At 34.6% G+C, this 25007-nt stretch overlaps 1 protein-coding gene across 9 annotated transcripts; it reads left to right on the forward strand.

Annotated features, from left to right (window-relative positions):
* The first annotated feature begins 521 nt into the window (after positions 1-521).
* Positions 522-24578, forward strand: LOC123532912 (inositol hexakisphosphate kinase 2-like). 9 transcript variants are annotated; one of them, XM_053517697.1, is made up of 9 exons: positions 530-750; positions 6790-6820; positions 7890-7957; positions 12251-12279; positions 12956-16279; positions 16970-17159; positions 19523-19617; positions 23099-23262; positions 23834-24578. In XM_053517697.1, exons 5-9 carry the CDS (start codon positions 16018-16020, stop codon positions 24551-24553), a joined length of 1431 nt encoding a protein of 476 aa, XP_053373672.1. In that variant the 5' UTR covers positions 530-750; positions 6790-6820; positions 7890-7957; positions 12251-12279; positions 12956-16017; the 3' UTR covers positions 24554-24578. The 9 variants fall into 9 exon arrangements, with proteins under 9 accessions (XP_045170459.2, XP_053373672.1, XP_045170456.2 ...); XM_045314521.2 differs by lacking the exon at positions 12251-12279 and having other exon boundaries at positions 15961-16279; XM_053517695.1 differs by lacking the exons at positions 6790-6820; positions 12251-12279 and adding an exon at positions 8218-8349.
* The last annotated feature ends 429 nt before the right edge of the window (positions 24579-25007 follow it).

Here is a 25007-nt window from a genome sequence, read left to right on the forward strand (position 1 = left end):
TCGTTTTGTTGCGCGTTCATCACATATTGTGCATCGATCTTGAAGACAGTCGACACATAACCCGACGAGAGACAATGCGACACCAACCACGACACACACTACGACATGCGACAATACGACGTGCGGCAATTCGACATAAATGCCGCATGTCGTGTCACATTACCTTGTTTCGTGTCGTGTGTCATGTCCTATTGTCGCGCGTGTATCGTACTTCATGTCGCGAGTCAACCTAAAACAAGAAGGACGACACATGATGTGAACTAAACGGGATTCCGTGTGTTTCTTATTGGACATTTTTAGCAAATAATGCGAACTGAATATATTTCTGTTTAATAATTTTAATGAGAAACACACGGAATCCCGTTTAGTTCACATCATGTGTCGTCTTTCTTGTTTTGGGTTGACTCGCGACATGAAGTACGATACACGCGCGACAATAGGACATGACACACGACACGAAACAAGATAATTTAAAGTATTTTGTAAACAACCCTCGTATATGCTGGCCTTTCGAAATATTTCTTAACACTACAATATATTACAATCATGCTACTCATATTTTAAACTTTTCGTTATAAACAGTATTTTAGGACATGAAAAATACATAGAACATATAAAAAAAGTATAAGGAGACTGTTCAAAAGTAACATTGGGAACGGAATAGTGAGTGTAATATTTTATCTAACAATCTTATAACAGAGTGTGTGTTCAAGTGATCATTATATTTATTCGCTGATCGGAAATGGAAAGGTTAGTTATCTACATCAATTTCATTTATAAATACGAGTAGTAAAGTAGTTTTATGTTAAGTATCGATACAAGCGTACTTGAAACGATTTTCACATGTCTTTTGCAAACACATTCAAAACGACACAAACATATAACTAATAATGTAGAGATAACGTATGTTTTTTCGTGTTATAACGGCTGCAGAATCCCGAGGAATTGGTTGGTGCCCGAGCCCGACTGTTATATCACGAAATGAACATGCGCTAACGCTATTCTAGTATAAAACTCGTAAAAACTAATAAACGAATATATTATCCTGCAACGTCATTAAATTTCAATGAAATGCGCGGGAATGTCTGCGTAGTTTCCTCACGTTGAGGTCATTTCCTTTTAAATTATCCATTTTGGGGCCGTAATGCGTCTACGCTTTGCCACGGAACGCGCATATATAAAAAGATGTTTTAACAGCACATGAGCACTCTCTGTTAAGGCACGTTTTCTCTCCTGTTAAAACAACATCCTCCCCACTACCCCCTGCTCCCATCCCCCCCGCACCCCCTCACTCCAAAAAAAAGAAAGAAAGAAACAAGAAATATCGTGTGTTGAATGAGTTTTGAACAGCCCTTAAATACTGTCACCGAACATCCCACAAACAAGAGTGGAGCGGTGGATTCGCAGAAAAATGGCAAATTTACAGAAACAGCGGTAAATTCTCGACAAAACGCAGTGAACCTGACAATAAAAATGGTGAATTGACCTATCGAGTGGTAAATTTTTTATTAAATAATTAAATTTGCGATTTCAGGTCAAGAGCGCGGTATCGGACTGCGAATTGATAAATTAGATTTCATATTTTGCTTTTGCGTGACATGTATCACCAAAAGTTTAAATGAAAGAATATATCTGGATGCCATAGGATGAAAATTTATTTCCATTATCTGTTAAAACTTACATATATGATTATTTTATATGTATTATTAATTTAATTGGTTGTGCATACGTTTTGTTCACGGGAAAAAACTCATGAGGCTATTCAGAGTTTGAATAATTTTGTTATCTCCTCCGCGCTTTTTACTTAAAACCATTTTCTGATTCAAGTAGAGATAGTAAAAGCGGAAAAAGAGAAAGTATAGCAAAAAATTAAAATAATAATAAATAGATTATCTTGTTGGTAGGTCAGACTACAACACTGAATGCTTGTATTCGCTGCTGTAATTTTTTTAATTAGCTGTTTGGTGTAGTGAAGTGGCAGGGGCCAGTTTCGTATTGTGGCCCATGTATTTTAAATACATTAATTTATAGTCAACTGGCTATTTACGATGTTTATATAACTAAGGACTGAATCATTCCTATAGACGACTAATTGTTGTCAGTGTAAAATGATAGACTCTTCTACATATTAACTGTATTGCTAGACAGATCAGTGAAACAGGCTGTGTAAAATGAATGAATGCTTGAATCGATATTCGACGGCCGTGTATAATTTTTTACTTGAGGTAACGGAAGTCAGACTAAACGCAATTGGTCATCCATCCATCTAGCTTCAGCTCAGATTTGCGAAGAAAAGTAACCGGTTGTGGGACTCTTTCTTACCGCTATTATTTTTGTCTGGTCACATGCTTAAAAATATACATAATGTTTTAGGTCAGTCATTTGCAGATAGCGTTAAGTTTGCAATCTATGCCCTTTTTGCCACACAATTTTGTGTCCTGAAACCGAATATAATTTTTACTCGTTTGTATCATAAAAACAACGGAATCGACAGGATGAAAATATCATACAAGGTAACGAAGTGGTAGTTATACATACTGTAACATTTGCTCATCTCTTCTCCCGACATTCCTCAAAACTGTTTTCGTTATATTTTTTTTTTCGCACTGGTATCAACGCCATTTTTTGTGGAATTTTCAAATTGACTTGTTCCTCGTCCCAATTATAAAAAAAAGGTTTTCGGAGGAAAATGTCTTCGTGTGATTATTGGTAATCTTTTTGTTCATAAATCATGGTGATCTGAGTGAAAATTGTATCACTTCAATAAGTATACAATGTTGAAAATTGTACTTATTTTATTTAAGAAATAATATATAGCAAAATTGTGCTTTAACACTATTTATGCACGACTGACGGTTATACGTCGGGCTCAATAATTTATTTGTACGACGTATTACCGCCCGAGTGTATAAATAGTGTTAAAACACGGCTTTGCTGTAAATTATTTCGATTCTAATATGCCCTTAATCTAAAACAGTAGATGAAATATAGTAGCGCTCTTTCTTGGTCGCAACAAAAACATTGACGTCACAGCACGTTAACGTGACGTCATTGTAGCGTAAGGGTGCTTTAACAGAGAAGAGCATATTAGAATGTGTAATTAATTAAAAAGCCAGTAACATGGTAACAACTTCCATGCAGAATTGATGGGCTTGCCGAACGCAACATAGGAAGGAAAGTCAATTCATATTTTCACAGATTGACAAGCAGCATTAACATCTGATTTTGGGTCAGATGTTGCATCATACAACAACGCTGTCACACTTCAGATAAGGAGAATAGCATCAAAAGGTAACCTTTCGCCTGCTGTCGGCAAGTGATTCTGCCTTTGCGACCAGTGCAGACCAAGATCAACCCGCTCGTCCGTGCAGGGTGATCATGGTCTGCACTGTTCGCTATTCAGTCAGTTAATTTTCAGCGAACGCCCCATTCAAATAATAAATGGTACTGCCCAAACTGTATGATACACATGCCCATTTTAGAATTTTAGCAGGATAAAGGTCAATCAAAGCTACTGGATATGAGCTATAGTTGCACACTGGATTCCTGGACATATATGAATTAGCCGAAAAGTTTGCAAAAGGAACAGGTATAGAGACGCAGAATTTGGAGAAAGAAATCGCTGAACTTCTGGACAAGAAAGAGACAATCAACAGCAGGAAAGAAATAACAAAACAGAAATGACAAAGACAGCATGAACTGGATGAAGAGTGAACTTTTCGAAAATGCAGGAACCAGAGATTGCACTTTGGATACAGACGGACAGACTTTCATTGCATTTAATAGGTTGAAAGTAGTCACTGCAAGCATATTGCACATACATCAAAAACTGACGTGAAGTTGTCTGGAAAAAGTGACACTTATGAACATAAATAAGATATTGAACATTGTTTATTTCACTGTAAACGTCATGAGGCACAAAGAAAAATTTCTAAAATGGAAATGGAGAAGTACTTAGATCTGAAGAAAAAATAACTTTAATTGATCAAAACCTAATGCTTGGAGGCAGAGATGTTAGCAAAAGTGTTAGGTCGGTCATAACAGCAGCACTCTTAGACTATAAAAGAGACCTTGAAAGATGCTTATATGTCATTGATGTTTCTATCCACACCACACAATCGCTTAATAGTACTTAGTTACTTGCGGAGAACAAGGTTTGTACTAGTACAGAATCCAGTAGTACCGGTTAGGTTAACTGCCCGCCATTACATAACTGTAATACTGTTGAAAAATGGCGTTTAACCCAAAACAAACAAATATATTCCTTTAAATGTCAATGAACATAATTTAAGCACAGATATTTATGTATCAAATTTTATACCCATACTTCAAATAGAATTAATTAATGTATAATTTTGCCTGTATCAGTTACAAATAAAATTATATATTGCTCAATCATGCTATATCGGTCTTATATCTTCGTAGCTGGTTTATTTGAAGCAAGTTAAGTGTTCTCTGTAATGAAGTATCAAAATTGACATTAATCTATATTACGAAATGACTTGTAATATCTATTAATCAAAATCAAGCCTTTCACCTAGATAGTGTATTATGGGGGTTAATGGGATTTTGACTATTTTTTTTTATTTTTGCCAGGCGGGGGTTGGTGGTGGTGGTGGGGGGGGGGGGGGGGGGGGTTACTTTGGGCCCTTTTTATCATGTTGATCAGGTTGTGACAAATATGTAATCAGTGAGGAAAGGAGTTTTGATAAATGGAATTCGAAGTGTATATGGTTAAACTTGGTCAGCTATTTCTCAATGTTTCTTATGGATTTCTTGCATACCAGACGGGGATTTCCGGTCTTTTCAACGGTGCTGGAAAACTCGGTTTTACAGTCTCGTGCTGTAAATGACATGTAACAAACTACATACATACATATATAGAAGAATTATGCAGTTATTTTATTTTGTAGGGGGATAACGCATGTTTTGTGTGTGTGTGTTACAATGTCTAACATCTACAGACTCCCCAGGGATCGGTGGTAGGGTAAGTATACCAACGTATCCCAAAGGACTCTGAAGAAGTTATTACACAAAAACATGTGCTAACGCTATTTTGTTACATCACGCGTAAAACTAATTAATGATTACATTGTCCCTCAACGTCATTGAATTAACGAAATGCGCGGGAATGTCTGAGTTATTTTTTCACGTTGACGTCATTTCCTCCTTTGGGGTCGTAATACGTTTACGTTTTACCACGGAACGCGCATATATAAAAAGATGTTTAAACAGCGCATTGGGCGCGAGAAACTCTCTGTTAACACACGTTTTGTCTACTGTTAAAACAGCCCCGAAAAGTGACAAGAACAGAATATTACATGAAAAGGAATAAAAATCGAATACCTTTATAGTTTCTTGTTGTTCCTTATAGAATAGTCGATTCATAAAACGTAACTTTATCAAAAATACATAACGTTATGCTGCAAGTGACAAAACGGCACCAGAACTAAACTTTATTTTTCTTTGAGACATCTTTCCTGTTACGGACGTTGATTTCCCGCACTTTGTGAAATTATTCACCTTCTAGAGATTTTGGCAGACTATCATAGAATTGTTACATTATTAGACCGGCATGTAACTTTCCTTGTTTGCCAGTTTTAAAATTGAGATTAAAGAAGTCATGCTCCATTTTAGACAATTATTCCTAATTCACTTAATCAGAAGAAATCGGGATACACAGAGATTTCCAGACACTGCGTCATTGACATTCAAAACTCGACGACGTCAAAATGACATCACTGGTAGTCTGGGGACTAAAAGTCATTTCTTTGAATTTATTTTACTATAATCTGTTGACTGTGGTATGCAGGAAAAAGACTCGATCACTGATTGTAAGTGCGGGTGGAAATATCCGTCTCTCGGGGGAATTGTAAATGGGGTAACTCGGCAGAGCCTTGTTACGGTCAAACAGTAACCCTCTAGCCGAATATTTCAATCTGCAGCCACCACCAGAGAAAGAATCTTATAGTATATGTATCCATAAAACGTTGTAGTAAGAAAATACACATTCTGACCTCTGACATTTATTGACCTTAACTGTGGTCTTAAACAACTGTGATAACTTCTTAGTTAATACCCCAGTCACACATACGGCGCGGATAGAAACGTAGTAATCCGTATTGATCCGTACGTGAGCCTTATCTTAAAGTAGTAATCCGTATCAGTTCGTACCAATCCGTACGGCTCAGGTACGACTCGATACGGACTGCTACGTTTCTATCCGTGGCTAGACGTAGCTATCCGCGCCGTATGTGTGACTGGGGTATTAGAACAATCCCTATCTATTGATTGTGGTTCCAGTTCAAAATCCGATGAAAGTGGTTTGTGATTTTTTTAAAGCATTTATTTAGATTCTTAATGTTGAAAGATCGTATTTGTAATAGGTTTATTTGGAGTGTTAAGGATCATGCATCGTGAAATCCTGCGTGATAACGCGCACATGTAACAAACGTAATTTTACTGAATGTTTCCAGTTGTCATTTAAAAATGTGCCAACATATATGTCATTTCAATTTTATTGAATTATAGTTTGAAATAAGATAGGTTATTTAATTAGACTCGACTTTGGCGGCTATTACTGCTGTAGACCCGTCGAACAGAATTCAGTACTTTATTCAACACTGTTAAATAAGCGCAGTATATCATCATAAATAATAAACAATATATAATAAGAAGGAGTATAAAATGCAATGAACTGATTAAATACCTGTTTATAATTTTTCGCTTCGTCGAATATTTAAAAAAAACCTTAAGTGAATGTATAAATCTCTATCTCACTTCTTAAAGGAAATCATAGGATTATTTCGCCGATAAAAATGTACGTACATATTATATTTTGTTGCCTAATACAGAATTAGCAATATTTGTGCAGGTTGTCTTCACATGTATAAATAACTTGTTGTTATCTAGAAATTATACTACTTCTTTATTCATGTAATTGATAATATAGTCATATTAACTACAATCCACAATATATTAATCTTCACTTTTATTTCAAATGAGATGTTACTCATTCTTCTTTCTATCCCGTCTGTTATCACTATTATTCGATATTCCATCTTCTAAGTACAACCGTTCACGTCAGTAATAGGTGTTTTTTTTTTTTGCTCCTGTCTTGCTCTCTAATTTAAAATATACATTTTACGAACTTCTTTGCCCAATGAGTAATGATATAGTATTATACCAGGTGGCTATCGGATTGATTTAAAACAATACTCAAAGGACACAAGTAAAGAAATGTTTTAATTTTACCGAACGTCCACCAATAAATGATTTGTTTTTGCATAATTAAGTCAATTATTTCTTGTTTTCTTCTTCCTTTTTTTAAATTAAGTTTTGCGAAGTTTAGTATGATTAACTTAATTCTAGCGATAATGTCCTGAGAGAAAGAAATCCATGACAAGATAGCTTAGAAGATATTAAATATAATTGGATACTGCCTAATTCATTTTCCTTTTGCTATCTGAATGATCTAAATGTTAGGAGTGAATTTCATAAACGATTAACTTTTGTAGATTTCGACATTATCTGATTTACAGAAACCGTTTCAATGAAACTGTATCTAATTAATTGCAATGCTTAATTAAGAAATTGTTTATAGCAAAAGAGTGTTTTAATACTATTTATGCCCGATGGGCGGTTATACGTCGGGCTCAATAATTTTACGAGGGCTTACGATAGTGATAAAACACGGTTTTGTTATAAATTATTTTATTCTCATATGCCTTTAATCTAAAACAGTAGATAAAAATACAGTATCGCTTTTTCTTTGTCGTATCAAAAACATTGACGTCACCGCACGTTAATATAACGTGACGTCATTCTAGCGTAAGAGTGTTTTAACAGAGAAAGGCATATTAGAATTTTGAATATTTCGTGTGTTGTAGATGTGAATTGTCTGAGTATTCGTGTGGAAATTTTACATAATTGGCGTGATTTATGGAAGGAACGATGCGTAAGTAATTATACAACAGTCTTTATGAATGTAAATCAGTTAATCAACATGTATCATCAGGTTACTCAATCACTAGAGTCGAAAACGAATACTTGCATATATTTTCTGTGACATTTCTAACTGTTTCATTAGTGTCTAGCATACATGATTATTAAGTAAGGTACGACAAAATTGGAACATCTGTAATGTTTTGAATCTGGCTAAAATTATTGATCAAACCGTTGTCAAAATGTATAAATCGGCTTTCAAAACCGTGACAGGTCAATATGCAACGCTTTGTTGGCAGCAAAACATGTATAAGATATAAGTGATTCTCGCTCAGGAAGCGACTATAACAGAAGCTATTTTGTAATACATGAAATTGTGGCTACTGGAGAATAACCTGATGCTAGGTTAGTAATTGCATTCTTTCTTAGCTATTCATCTTACGTGTTATTTTGAAATACCTAGGAGTCTGACATGTTATATATTTTTTAGCTTTTAGACAAATCAATACATGCTCAATATTATATTTTTTCCTAATTCTTTTTCAATGACTTGTATCCATCCGAAAGGGTTATCCTGCTACACTTGAAAAGTTTAAAGCCTTTGTATTTTACGAAAGAATTACCGTAGTTACTGTTATATTTGGTATGGATTCATCTGAGAGGTAGTAATTTTATCTACACTGTGTTGAAATATAGAAACATTTTTTTGCTTAAAGATTAAGGTTTGGCACCAACCAACTGACTTAATCTCCCCAGTGCTGGGGTCCAAGGCAATGCCTTGCCGTGTTCCCTCTGCATGTATGTTTATGTTTATTTATTATTTCTGTTTTATTACTGCTTTCATTTGTGTATACCTTTGCTCAGCTTATCTACACGTGTATACGTTAACACACATCTTTTTCCATGGACATTTCACGTTACTTGGGATACCGGCAAGAAAAATGTTCTCGTCGGTTTTTGGATAAACAGACGCTCCGGCGCACGTCGGCCGTGTAAAAGAAACGAACTTCTAATTATGTCTCCCACCAAACAGTATTGTGGGAGACATATTGATTTACTCATGTGCGTGCGTGTGTGTGTGTCTGTCTGTCTGTCTTGTCCGCATATTTCTCGTCCGATCTTCACCAAACTTGTACAAAATGTGTTTGCCAATTATTCCTTTGCCAAGTTCGATAACTAGCCAAATCGGCCCAGGCAATTCGGAATTATTGCCCTTGAAACTTGGTTTTGATAATTAAAGCACTGAAAGTCTGAAAAGGCAGTTGTGGGAGACATGCGCTTTTCGCAAAGGTAGCTCTAGTTTGATATGGTTTTCTTTTGTGGCATGTCCGAAGAAAGTTGTTGAAATCTTTCTTGTGATATGGTTCTATCTTTACCGGTATCGGCCCTAATCTTGATCGCCAAATATTATGATTTGCCGCTTAGGCTATGCGCATTTAAGCGTACGCCGGATAAACCGGGACAGTGCCAAACGAATATATACACCGCTTATATTTTAACAAATTACCATAACGTATAGTACTGTATTGGTGACTGTGTTCTTGTTGCTGTTTTAACACTTTTGTATACATAATGTTCTAGCCCGCCCGCTTAGCTCAGTAGAAAGAGCGTTGGTCTACGGATCGCGGGGTCGCCAGTTCGATCCCCTTGCGGGGCATATGTTCTCCATTACGATTTGATTAAATACATTGTATCTGAAATCATCTGTCCTCGACCTCTGATAATTCATGTTGGGAAGTTGGCAGTTACTTGCGGAGAACAGGTTTGTACTGGTACAGAATCCAGGAACACTGGTTAGGTTAACTGTCCACCGTAACACGACTGAAATACTGTTGAAAAACGACGTTAAATGCAAAACAAACAAACAAAACATAATGTTTTGCTCTTACTTCACCTCTCTTAAGTATATTCAAACGATCAATAATAAATATCTAAGCTCAGCTTAGATGTTTTATATATATTCATGAATTCCCAGATTTTGTAGGGTGCCCTTTGCTTCCGGGACATCTACCCTAACCTTTTCTTGTATTAAAGCATGGATTTCAGCGCTGCGTCAGTGCCGAATCCGACAGCAGTAGTATTCAAAAACCGCTATTACATTTCCGAATGATTCATGCATGTGAACACTCACTCTTTAGTTGGATGATTTTTATTTCGATGTTCATTTCTTCTATCCTTTCCATACTATTTTTTGTATGTTCAGTTACAATGTTAAGTATTTCACTGTCACTATATGAGCCGCGCCATGAGAAAACCAACATAGTGCGTTTGCGACCAGCATGCATCCAGACCAGCCTGCGCATCCGTGCAGTCTGGTCAGGATCCATACTGTTCGCTAATGGTTTCTCTTATGGCAATATGCTTTGCAAGCGAACAGTATGGAACGCACATTGTTGGTTTTCTCATGGCGCGGCTCATATATGCATTTTGAACACTTTTATCAGTTTATCCAGTTCTACTATCAAATCTAAACAAATCATCATTATCAATTAATCGTCACTATTCTAAAATCACACGATCATCATCGTTCCATCATCTCAATCACAATTTCAATCAATCATAGTTCTCAATCACTATCAGTTTATTAGTATAAGTATAGTCTCTGTTATTAGTATAAGTATGTCTCAATATCTGATTCAGTACATGTATCACAGATCTGAAATGATAATAAGTATCTTAAGTAACCAATATTTGCGATACCTTAAACACTTAATAACAGATAATGGATTATACGTACTTACTCATCATACTCGTGGGTTGATAACAGATATCCTGACGTCATGTATGTGTTCTCTACATAAGCATGTATTCTCAAGCTATTACAGGTCTGTATAGTTTTGCATGCAACATAATCTTCACAAATAAATACACACGAGTGAAAACATTTTGTCTGCTGTTTAGAAAATAAAAAAAAAATGAATAAACAGTTTATTTGAGTCAAGGCAAGACAGTTTCAAATTATGCAATAAAGCTAGAAAATCTTAATGTTACTGTTATTATGGTTTAAAAGTTGGTATATACATGTATCCATTAATCGTCCGTCAAGCATCAATACTGCTATCAAAATTTCTGCACCGGAAGTCAATGAAAATTAATCTTGATGACATCAATCTGCCTGATTTCCACTGTACGAAATGTAGCATTAGGCGTTACGAGAAATAACTGAAACACATCTTTATTTTCTCAGATATAAATCAGAGCCATCAGTAAAGAAACTATTTTAGCAGAAAAGTGTTAAATTTTAAAACAAGTTCAGGCTATAGCCTTTCGATATTAATTTGGGTAGATTATAAAAACATTTAGCAATTTTGGGTTTTCGAATTATTTCAAATGTCACATAAGTTGCTGGGCAACCGTATCATATGTGCATACCTATTGTTTTAAATATGAAATATTCGAAACATAATCATGTTAAATTCCATTTTTATAAAACAGTTATATACGTTTTGCAGTGATACAGTTTCACTACAGCGAGTTTAACAGAAATGGTAAAATTATCAATTTCTAGATATAGATCAGGAATATATATGACAGGTGCTTCCAAGAACTAGAAAGTAGGTCACTGATAAAGCAATCTGACTAAAGTACATCTCCTATTACGCTACCAAAGGATCTGAAAACGCCTAATTCATTGCCTCGTTCTGACGGCTTTTCGACTAGCCAATCAGAGCCTAGCTTAAACATCTTGCAAATCAACTGAACAATGACTTTTGATTTTCAATTCTTATGTCGTAACTGTATCAATAGCCGGTTACTCATTCAAGTAGGCATGCTTTGTAAGCGATGGGTCGGGTCGAGTCTGAATAACCGCATATTTTTTCTTATCCTTGAACAATCGAACCGTCGTCTATTGGATAACATAAAATACAATAATTGTAAATTCCAAAATATACGTAGAACGATCATGTAACGGTGTTCTCAGATCTTCAATTTAGAAAGATCAAGTACTTTAGAGATGCTGATAAAGTGCGTTACTGTGAACTCAACGAAAATTGAATAAAAATATCAGTGTGTACTTTTCAAATCAGGATGATCAAGAAGGGATAAACTTTTGAGGAAATGGTGATTTGAATTATGAGTTTATCTTATTCAATTTTAAAATATGCCGGCTTTTGCTAGACGATGCCCGGATTCTTAAAACTATCATAAATATACAGCATTCATTACATATTTCATAAGTCAATATGATTATCAATACATATGGTAAATTATGAGTGTATAGTGGTACTTGTAACTTTAACAATTTAAAATTGGTAAAGTATATTTTATAAACAAATAACTGTATTCTATTCATATTTCTTTTCAGGGACCGGAAAGATATTATTGCACTACCGTGTATGAAACCTTATTAGCGTAAAATTTGTCAAATTATATGGTTTTTCTTTCAATAATTAATCGATTTAAAGCGCTTAAACCCCGATCAGAACATCCCTTTTATGTTTTTATAAGAAATCTGTGTGCTTTCCGATGTTCTGTTGTTATCCGGTGGTTTCCGGTCATTCCACTTACCGCCCCATTCTTCCCTGCTCTATAAGTAATAATACATTATAATGCGACATTGAATAATCACGTTGATTATGTAGCAAAACCCAAACAAAATCATCTCTGGTCTACCTTCTAATTTCTGCTCATCTCACAAACTTAGATGTTTTAGCTGTAAAACCAAAACCATAACGCATAGTGTTTTTTTTTCTGGTGGCACGCTCGCGTTAACATCGCCCTTGAAAGAACACATAAACACAAAACTACATTCGAGGCGTTATTCAACGTGTCTGTTAAGCATGGTTTACGCATGCGCGACTATATGTTAAATATGTTATTTAAAAGGCAAGGTTAACAAATACTTGAACACTACAATGCTAATTAACGGACGCTTTATTATTTACAGACATATCGTATGAAAGTAAAGGTACAAAACGAAGTATTATTTGTTAAAAATGCCATGTTTCAATACTAGTGTATCTATCGCAGAATGGGGCATGTCCACAAACTTTTGTTCGTTATTTTATAGTTAATTCATCAACATAGAGTTCATGCGTTTGTTCCAATAGCAAACTAAATATTGGTCTAAGTAAAATGCGTCTTGCCTCGAATCAATGTCGAAGAAGAAAGCAATACAGCGCCTCTAGTTTTAAAATGAGTAGAACTTGGAACTCAGGATATTCCCGTTAAGTTGGTCATCAAAGGATCGCAAGGTAGGCTGACATATCTATCATTCTATTGAAGTATACAAATTAAAGGTTTTAAGTAATTAGTTAAACAACACAGGTTAGGTAAGATTGACTATAAAGCGGAGTAACATACCCGGGAATAGTAAGAATATGTTTCAAGTTTTTGTACAACTGGAGCTTGAAATTAAACGTGCTCATATTCTGTGAATGTTTGTTTGTTTTGGGTTTTAACGGCGTTTTTCAACAGTATTTCAGTCATGTAACGGCGGGCGGTTAACCTAACAAGTCTTCCTGGATTCTGTACCAGTACAAACCTGTTCTCAGCAAGTAGCTGCCAACTTCCCCGCATGAATTATCAGAGGTGGAGGAATGTGAATGTGTTTATTGTTATTTTAATACAAAATCCGTATTGTAATTCAAACATCCAGTAACTGTAAACGCAGTGAAACACAGTGTTACAAATTATTTATTAAGATTACATTTGCATATTTCATCATACTTTTTTATCTGAAAAAGATCAGTGTTACGAAATACATGTACTAATTATGCTTACATTTGTACTTTTCATGATACTTTTTATCTGAAAAAGATAGAAAGGTAATTAAAAGTTTAAATGACTTTCCTTGCCGAAGTTTAACATCTTATATAGATTTGCATTTGTTTTGTCGAGTCACTGCTTGTAGAGTTTCCACTTTTAACTTTATATTCGACGAAAATTGTACTGCGTTTCTAGGCAATGATTTAAAGTGATCAAATTAGAATAATTTCATCTTTGCTATGAATTATCATGGTAAATCGAATCCCAGTGTTTCACATTAAACTTAACTTGACATTTGTCCATTTTGTAAGACATTTATATATTCGAAACCCCAACATAACAGGGGAAGGCAAGAAGTGTATGTCAACGTCAAATTATGTAGATTTATCAGCGGATTCTATATAACAACAGCAGCAGCAGCAGCAGCAGCAGAGGCAGCTGCCAAAACAACAAGAGCAACAACTAGCATTTGTACTTTTAACGATGTTAAAGTCAAGAATTAATTTACTTTCTTACTGTCATTGAATAAATGACAAAATTTAGATTCAATTCTGTGCAAGGTAACGCTTAGAGTGCTGCATTTCTTGAAATATATGGCACTCAAAGACGCATTGTGGTAAAACAAAATGCGGATAAATCCATAATTTTATCTAACCATTGATGCACAGCAGAACGTTATTAAATCTTTATTTTGTTTTAAGATATCTAATAGTTATCATTCACGAAAATACTAGTATTTCATATTTAAAGGTCCAATACTAAGGAAAGTGAACATTTTAATTTCTTTTAAAAAACACGGAAACTATTTCATTTTATTGGAAAATGAAAGTTGGTATGTAGAAATTCGAAATAAATCGCAGTATATGTACAATTATTTTTCTATGAAGTATGAAGAAAGTTAAAAAGACCTGGGGGGTCATTCTGTCGATTCATTGAAATTTCAACATAATACACATACATTTCTTTGAGTTCCAAAGACCTTCTGTAAATTTTGACCTGCCAATCTTCATTATTTAGTGTCTTGCAGAAGTCTATGCACTGGCTATGAAAAAAATTGCCTACTCACTTTCCCTTAGTAATGGACCTTTAAAAAATCTTTATCAAATATATCTAACTTTACTAAATATATGAATTAACTGTGTACGTAAAAGCTGCATTCATATTTAAATACCATGCCGTAGCAGTCGGCTGTTTAAAAACACTTCCAGTTTTTTAGTGGTAGTACACATTTATATACTATATTCAGCTATACATGTATACAGCGTGTACTTCTTCTAACATGATGCATAGTACTGTTAAAACACATAACTTGTCAGGGCCGTAGGAGCAGAGAGAGAGGGGGCAGGGGGCCGGACCCCCCCACCCCAATAATTTGACCGATAATTGTAATTATCGTAGCAATTTTTTGACAGCGAATCAATTTAACTGATTTTTATAATGTGTGCCCCAACCTCCCCCACTGTCTGAAAATGCTTCACACGGTCCTGCTTGTTATTTTTTTTGCTTACATCAACTATATTTTTCTTTTTTTTCATATTTTCAAATATGAAATTTGGGTCTAGTATACATGTATCTTTAATCGCACAACAGTAATCAATTAATAAAATAACAGTCTATTGACACACTGGTAGTAAATGCTTTAACAATATGCGTAAAGAGAATTATGATCACACATTACGGAGATTTTGACAACCCTGTCATTTTTCCATGCGGATTACGTTTGACAATCAAAGGGATATTTATCATTCTGTAAATCCGTTCGAAAGGATTTTGAAAATAAGATTAGTTGTAAGGGGATTTTGAAAAAAAAAAATTCCTTGTTAATGTTAATAAAGGAAGTAGATTGTTCGTATATTGTTTATTGTTTCGCAGGGTTGTATCTTTGTGGTAATCTATACGTTTTATTATTGTAGTACATTTCTTTACGTGTATTAAGATTATACAAGAATGTAAATTTTGGATAGATTAAACATGAATGTAAATTTGGGATGAAGCTTGATGTAATAACATTCTCTCTGTAATTTCTTTATGGGGGTATATGTTAATAGTCAGAAAGCTATTTCTTACTGGATATGAGGTTTATATATGTATATATAGGACCACGGAAATAAACTAATAGTGTTAATATGCTATACATGTATAATCTCTCTCACGCAACGAAACACATGTAAGCGATACACTTCATTACACTTTCTATATCAAGTAAAATTTATATCGATCTAGTTTATGACTACAGATATATAGCGCATCTTCGGATGACTTTAATGTATAAATGTAAAATATATTAAATTTTGTATTATGTTATAGATATAGTGGAAAGAAATAAGGTAAAACCTAAGACTAACTCTAAGACCGCAAATTTAGATGTCTTTAAAAAGCACACGTACTGGAAGCTGGAATAAAGATGACAGGACTAAATCTGGTTACGAGATACAAGAGACAGATGGTGAATATGAGATAGACGGAGCTGAAGTGGATCTGCGGCCATTTAGATACATGGTAGGAGGACACAGCTATGTGCTGGAAGTGTCAAGGTCGGTAATATGCAAGAATTATAGACACGGGGAAGCTTCTTTCTACAAGTGTTTGCCGGAGGAGCTTAAAAGTTTTACTCCTAGGTATTTAGGTAAGTTATGAGATAGTTTTCGTTTATTACTACGTGATTTTTCACTAATGTTATACCTTTCATATTTGAAGTAAGCATTTTCTGAAGTTGAATACTTGAGCCGTGCCATGAGAAAACCAACATAGTGGGTTTGCGACCAGCATGGATCCAGACCAGCCTGCGCATCCGCGCAGTCTGGTCAGGATCCATGCTGTTCGCTAACAGTTTCTCTAATTGCAATAGGCTTTGAAAGCGAACAGCATGGATCCTGACCAGACTGCGCGGATGCGCAGGCTGTTCTGGCTGGTCGCAAAGCCATTATGTTGGTTTTCTCATGACACGGCTCACTTTTATTTTATGAAAATGTTAATAATCATTATGTTAATTTTATTGTTGAAAGATTATTTGAACGAGGGAACAATATACACGATTAAATTGAATTTAGAGAAAAAAAATTAGTATCCTGTACTGTACTTAGGAAGTATACTTTCGTGTATTTATCAATTCGATATTATTTCAAGGGTTGTAATGCATACATATGAATTAAAGAATAAGCTCTTTGGATTTTTTGTTTGTTTTTTTGTTGTTTTTTTTTAGTATGAAACATTACAATATATCGACTATTTAAGTGATTAACGCCATACAAGTGTATAGTTAACACGTACATATTCTTGCTTCTTTAATAAATAAGTGTTTTCGTCTACCATACAGGAGAAATATATGTTACTTTACATGAAGTGGGTGATCGCAGGAGGTTTATAGCGAAAATACCACAAAATATTGCACAGAAATGTCGGTTACTTGAAAAAGAACATGATGACAACAACGAACATGTAGACCACGCTGCACTTCCGAATACAGAAGACAGTAAATGTTGTATGAAAGATAATGAAGATAAAAGGTAGGTCAAATTAATAATAATAATAATAATAATAATGAATAAATATTAATGATACATTTATGCAAATTAATGTTAAATACACTACTGAGTGTCCATCTGACATTCTAGTTATTGAAACGGCCTCTGTATCTTAATTAACATATTATTTTATGACTCGTAATTTACGCTTTTCTCATTGGGCGGTAACTGGTACTTTTGAGGTCAGCAGAAAGTGATTTTCTTTTAAACAAACTTGTACGATTAACATTTTTTACTCAAAATGGCTGCCTCCGTTGCCGAGTGGTTAAGGTTGCTGACTTCAAATTACTTGCCCCTCATCGATGTGGGTTCGAGCCTCACTCGGGGCGTTGAATTCTTCATGTGAGGAAGCCATCCAGCTGGCTTACGGAAGGTCGGTGGTTCTACCCAGGTGCTCGCTCGTGATGAAATAAAGCACGGAGGGGCACCTGGGGTCTTTCTCCACCATTAAAGCTGGAAAGTCGCCATATGACCTATCATGTGTCGGTGCGACGTTAAATCCAACCATAAAAAAATTAAGATCTATAAATAGATCTGTCAAACACCAGCCAATCTAACTGTTTTCTATAAACGCGAAATCCAATAAGTAGCTGCGTTATTGACTGTCTGTAAACATTTTTTGCTGATGGACAATCTGACTGAGATGTTTATCATACTGCCCTTTTTAAATGTAGCCAAAATATATCACATTTATTGTATGATATATCGGTGAATATTAGTATTGAAATGACCAAGGCTTACGGTAGGTCGGTGGTTCTACCCAGGTGCCCGCTCGTGATGAAATAGTTCACGGAAGGGCACCTGGGGTCTTCCTCCACCATCAAAGCTGGAAAATCGCAATATGACATATAATTGTGCCGGTGCGACGTTAAACCCAACAAAATAAAATAAATAAATATGAACTGACCAAGGCTTTACTTACATTGTGAATGTCCATGATTATTGACCTGACCAATGTTAGTATTGCCTTGGTCAGTTCAAGACAGTTATTGTACTATTTATTATAAAATAAGTTTTTATCTTAAAAGATCCAATAACCCCTTAACGTTATTGTTGTAAGTAGTGTAGACGTATATCTCCTGTGTAAATGTCTCATCTACTTTGTGTAATTATTCCGTTTTGCTTAATTTATATTACTTTTTGATTTAATTCAAATGCTATTCAACATATTATATGTTCATACATCATTTATTTATAGATTTATTTTAAGTTTGTTTATAAATATAACGTGAAAAGCTGGCCATTATATATCTAGCTAGTAATTATAGGTAAAAATGTTCATATAAGTGTAATTAAAACATTCAAACGTGTTGCTAACTTTTTGAAATATACATAATAAGAAATCGTAGTTGAAGTAGAATGTGCAATAACAACATTCTGTTACAGTTCAGTCTTTGATTCAAAAATATGTTTCTTGTTATAACGATGTACAAATAAATCTGAATACATGAAGATGAAAAAAATATTAATATGAGACAATAACATAAAGCTTGTCTTCCTTTTGAAATATTCGGGAATGCTAGCTTTCAATTGTTAAAAGTTATTGTTTATGCTATTAAAGCTCCATCAGGCTTTTAATTTTATGTTTAAAACATACCATGCTGCTGTCCAAATAGACATTATTTGAATAGTTAGAAAAACACTACTTTCAATATTACATATGAAATTATGAAGTCATGGTCATAAAGGGAGATAATTTATAGTACTTTCTGTTATGTTAATCATTTAGTCAAACCTATGACAAATGCATACGAGAATAATTATCAAACTTTGGAATTAACAAGAAAATAATACATTTCATGTTCATAAAAAAAAATGAGTCGGTCACATTTTAATCAAAAGCATTATGATCCTTTAATGATTTGCGTTTCAAACAAAGTTCTAAAGCCTTAAGTAACTAGCTAGTCTAGATCCTGGACTATCATATATGTATTTTAAGTTTCTTCTATATTTTAATTACATAAAATTGCGCCATTCTGTATCCTATTTCCAATGTGACTGACTGATAATCACGTACTTTGACTCCTATGAAAATACATTAAAATAAAATTCAAACACAGCTTCTTTCGTAATGTTTTAGTATTGGTCTGTCTAGTGACTATATTTATAACTTAAACAAAAGACAAGGTCTAATGGTTAAGTTGCCGGCTGCATAACCCGGAGATCATGGGTTTTTAGCCCCTCTTGGGGTACGACCACGTCTTCTCATTTGACACCAGTACTGGTTTTTCAAGGCATCGGACTCGATGGAGGTTCAAATAACCCAGAAGCTTTCATCACAATCGAGCTAAAATAAGTAAATAAACTAAACTTACTAAAATGTTGGTATTTTTTATTGTATGTAGATATGGGATGAGAACACATTTGGAGGAATGGAGCAACAGATGTTTGCATAGACATAACAAGGCCGCTGGTACCTGGGAAAATAAACAAACCAAAAGTATCCTTTGTAATTTGAAGAAAGATGCATCTTTATCTGTTAATTTGATATCTTTTCGTATTTCGGAAGTAATATAACCAGTAGAAGAAACAGTATTGGTTCCAGTAAGTATTGAATACAGGCTAGGACACTGCTATCCATTTTCCCAGTGGTGTTTCTGCCTCTCACGGTTTAAATTTGTTTGTTTTGTTCTTTGTTTAAACCAGTTTATGGATTTTTGTATACATGATATCACCCATCAATCCTTATCTCAACAGAAACGCCTACCTGCCCAGGTTGGCATCCAAGTTATAACCTGTTCCGTAGGTAAGTATTTCATGTGCTTTGCAAGCGACGTACACACAACACGTGTATACAAAATTAAAATTGTTTCCTCCCTCCCAACACTAACCGTGAAAAGTACGCGGAAACATTCCTTTTTATGATTCCCTGTTATTAAAGTACTGAAATGGAAGGAAATGGTATGAATACCGAGATACATTAACAACAAATATAGTTTTGAACTTTTATTTCTAATCATTTTTTGTAGTTCTAACAAATTCCACAGAAATATTTAAAGTTTGTTTAGTCATGTAAGCCAAACTCAGAAAATAGAGCACAATGCTTTGCACCCAGAGGACAGGACTTCGATTCCTAGTAGCGCTGTATATTCACGTAAACGAACTTAATGGTGACAGCGTGTCATCTTCCTCCACATGACGTGAGATACTTTTTGTTGGGCTTAATGTCACAACGAGATATTTATAGCCTAAGGGAATATGGCGGCTTTTTGCTTTTGATGGCCGAGGATAACCCAAATTTCCCCTCCTTATATTGTTCTGGTACGGACGGACACCTGGATAAAACCGTCAGCTTCCGTAAGCCAGTCGGAAGGCTTCGTCACATGAAATAATTCTTAACCCTTAACAAGACCCACAGAGGTCATCGGCGAGAGAATCGAGGTCAGCGAACTTAACTACTCGGCCAAAGCCCCATTGCTTCTTTGCTACTTTTGTATGGGGACAAGGTCAGTGCTGGTGAGAAATGAAATAATGATAAATATCCAACAAGGAAAGCCACGTTCCAAAAACGCAGTTTTCCCAAACCGTAACCAAACACTTGGACTAGCACGAACACTCACACTTACATAAAGCAAACACACCAGGAAAATCAAAACGAACAAATAAAGGAATACAGTGGGGCACCGCCTTGAAACGCACCCCACAACACTTATCACTGTTTTGTATTTGTGTTGATATTTAAAATGGATTCAAAACCAGTTAAACAGACAAGCAATAAAACAAGCATTTAGTTAGATTTCGTTTTATAAATGAAAGTAGCTTTATTTGCCTGTGTGTTTAGTGAATTAAAGCATTTGCGTACATAAACAAATGAAGCTTTTTATTGCGGTTGAAAGGCGTCAATAAGATTATGTAAAACAGAAGAAATTTAACAGCAATTTATCTCATACTTAGAAAAATGTCAGTTTGCACACTTTAATGTTAGTCCGCAAATTTGTTATTTTAGAGGCTTTTGCACGGGTTTTACATACTTTGACTTCGGAAGGTATGTCACGAATACGAACGACATAAAACGTTATCTTAAATGTGTTTGAAAGATTAAATGTACAAGTACCGATTTAAAATAATTTGTTTCTGATTATACTGTTACGTTCATATGAACATATGCATCCTTGTGGCCTTAAAATGTCCATCTAAATACATAAAATATACCATATTGAACATATCTTGAATCTACTGAATCGTATCGCTCCCGACATTACCATGCACTTAACCGAATTTATTAATGTTGCAAATATGTATCTTCACTGTAAAGGTAAACGTGAAATTAAAAAAAAATTGAATTAACGTTTAACATCAAAATATATTTTCATTTGTAATCATCATACGACATAGCTTTTTCCATGAAGACATAAACCACAGTGTAGGACGAATGATGCATTTTTATCCGTCAAACCACAACTGCCTTGTGCTCTACACTTTCTGTACGATTGGGATTAAAATTGCATTATATAATTTTAATTTAATTTGAATAGTAGGGGCGACCTTTTAAAAATATATAAAAAAAAATGATTAAAAAGAAAAAGTGGAAACTCTACAAGTCGCCATACACGACAGAAATGAAAACGTTACAGACTCAGTTTGATTGAGCCTTTGCAAATGCTGTTGATAAATTCTTCTTTTTAAATCCAAGATCCCTCGGAAGCACCGAGAACAAGGCAAACAAGGAAAATTGCAGACTCTGTTTGACTGAGTCTGTTTATAAGCAGTAATTGAAAATGCAACACTGCCCACGCTCCCTAGCACCGGCTTAAGCAGTTTTAAATCTTCAACTCTAATCAGATTGTTTTAGATATGACCCTTTGTTAACATGTACGAATAAAATCGATTTTGTTTACGCTACAGTTTATATGGCGACTTTCCAGTTTATATCCCAACCAGTACTAAAATAGAAAAACAGCTTTCTAACTATATTAAGAACTGGTATATTGAAAAGAAGCCTACTGTTAGCTCATAGAAAAAACAGTTGTGAATGAATATGTTGCCGATGGAATCAAGGTCGGCATTGCTACCTTTTGCGGTGTAATTTACCGTCAATCACAGGGTCGAGAGTTAAATCCTCGGGCGAGGCATATGTTCTCCGTGACGATTTGATAAGACATTGTATCTAACATCGTTTGTCAGCCACCTCTGATTCATTGTTGGGAAGTTGGCAGATACTTAAAAGCAGGTTTGTACTGGTAAAGAATCCAGGAGCAGTGGTTAAGTTAACTGCCCTCCGTTACATAACTAAATACGTTTGAAGAAAAAAAAATCAATATCCTGATCGGTACGTCATTCTTCAGTAAACTTAACTCTTATTTTTTCTCAGTTACTGTAGTGTTTCCTTATGTAATAAAGGATATGATACCGAAAAGCCAAAATAAGCCAGTAGGACCAGTGCTCAGGCCTCCTGTTGATTTTTATGTATCCCGGATTAAAGTCGGGTGCATTCCTGATGATATGTCATTTTTGTCATAATTGCGTTTGCGGAGCAACCCATTTTTAATCTTCCGTAACTAAAATAGATTATAACATGACTCCTTGTTTAGATCGCTAGTTCATAGTTTGTGCTACTGACCGGTTTATAATTCAACACTGAATTTCTTTGGGCCGAGGTCAAAACTTTTAAAGAAACGAACAATATTTCTAATATCATGTTAAAAACGTCAAACCTATAGCTGGATATTGGAGCAATAGCTTTGATTATTAACCGATAAATCATTCAATAACAGTATTATACCATACCTTTCATATAGAGGTTAATCTTTACTTGGTCTCCATTTAATAGATAGCTTATCATGGACCAATTCATATTACATTCATCCTAAAATATTGTTGACATACTTAATAAATATATATGTATAAGTGAACTGAAGATCCATTTATTCTTGTTTTAATTGGACAGTTTTAAATTTTAGTCGACCTTAACATATTTGCAGAGTTTCTTATGTTGGAAAATTTAATGCGTGACTATGACTGTCCTAGTATCATTGATATAAAACTTGGAAAGTATCCGAAGGTAGATGGCGCTGAACCTGACGAAAACTGTTTTCAAACTGATAGAACGGACCAGAGAATAAAGTTTCGGATAGACGGTTTCAAAGTAAGACCTTTAAGTTAGTCAAATATGGGCTGAAAGGTTATTATATTATTCTTCTTGTGTATTTTTCGTGCATGAAAGGGAAGGAAGTTTCATATAGCTTTGTGAAGCGGATAACGATATATTTAGGAAGAATTTACAAGAAAACAATAAATATAATGCCAATTATCAGAATCTGATCGATCCAGAATTAAACAAATTTAATCAAAAAAGGGAGTTGTAATCTTTTTATACACAGATGTGAAAGATCATTCAACAAAGTAAAGATCTTTAATGCGGGACATCTGTCTCATTTTATAATGGACGCCATTTATTGTTTGGAACACACAAATGGTATATTACATCTGTTAAATATAACATTCTCTGTCTCTTTGATGAGCACACATGAAAAAATATTTTGCTCTGCTAAGACAGTTTCAGTTGAGTTTTTTAACATCAAGATTTTACACTGCAATACATCAGATTTTTTTTTCACATCCTTATTTTGTTATTTCTAATTTCGTCTAAATTTATCCCCCTTTTCATATTTCTTTTACCTTACACATTGGAATTATCCATTCCTTTATTTTTGCAGAAGTTTGATGTATCCACCGGTACCTATACTGTTGTACATAAAGATATATCACGCAACTACAGCATGAAAAAAGTGATAGAGGATATCGGAAACTTCTTTCATGACGGGAGGCAAGTTCGAGCTGATGTCATTAATACAATATTAGATAGGTTGGACGCTTTACGACTGGTTCTCAGTACTGGAAAGGAATGGACATTTAATGCTGCCTCTTTATTGCTGATGTATGATAATGTAAATAATCATGATACTGTTAAATACATGGAAAAGACGTGCATAAAGGGCGGTAACTCTAAATGTGACACGTGTATGAAGGCGATTAATGTTGAATATGACAAATTTACGAGAGCTAATGGTGATAATTGTGACAAGGTTGTTAACAAATATACATTAGAATCAGCTACACAACTGAGGAAAATGGACATAATGAAGTTAAACGGTGCATGCATAGAAACAAATGTGTCTCGGGAAATAAAAGCAGGCTATGCAACTGTCTGTAATACTACTGCTGAAGGTTCTTGTGCAACTTTAAATACAGTCCTTGACAGTTTTAACCATAAACATGAAAATGTAAAAGCAGATGTAAAACTTATTGATTTTCTGAAAACAACTGTTTGTAAACATTTAGTTGATGAAAATGATAATGAGGTGAAAGGGATCGCCTTTGAGATATTGAAACTAAAGGAAATTTTGTTACAGATTTTGTGTAAAGACAATATGTAAGACAATTAAATATGAATGAAAATAGTACAGCGTTATGTAATTTATTTAGTTTATATTAATCTGTAAGATACGCTCTACAACTTATATTAATCACTTTCCACATTGCTCTTGTTAGATCTTTGATATATTCTGATGAAAACAGTTTGCCATGTGGAAACATTCGGCAGAGTTTTATTTAGTCCCGCAAAATTGCGTTGAAAAGATGCATGCGCTTTGTGAAGGAGCAAAGATATATATTGAAAAGTCCTTTAATGTATTTTTTTTTAAATGTTGTTGGGTTTAACGTCGCATCGACACAATTATAGGTCATATTTCAACAGAAAATCCATCTCTCATACAAGACCCTTTAAATATGAAGTTAAGTGGTATAGATTCTTTAGGATTGACTTTTTTATATAAATATACAAGAACATTATCATGTTTTACACAACATGCCTTCTGTTGCCAATGCGTA

Source organism: Mercenaria mercenaria, chromosome 11 (genome assembly GCF_021730395.1).
Source record: "Mercenaria mercenaria strain notata chromosome 11, MADL_Memer_1, whole genome shotgun sequence".
Classification (NCBI taxonomy): Eukaryota; Metazoa; Mollusca; class Bivalvia; order Venerida; family Veneridae; genus Mercenaria; species Mercenaria mercenaria.

What these genes read in the sequence shown, in the direction of transcription:
- LOC123532912 (XM_045314524.2), top strand. Translation starts at nt 16,018, where the DNA reads ATGTCTTTAAAAAGCACACGTACTGGAAGCTGGAATAAAGATGACAGG. An exon ending in TTTTACTCCTAGGTATTTAG is followed by an intron (nt 16,280 to 16,969) that starts GTAAGTTATGAG and finishes TCTACCATACAG; the next exon opens with GAGAAATATATGTTACTTTA. An exon ending in GGAAAATAAACAAACCAAAA is followed by an intron (nt 19,618 to 23,098) that starts GTATCCTTTGTA and finishes ACATATTTGCAG; the next exon opens with AGTTTCTTATGTTGGAAAAT.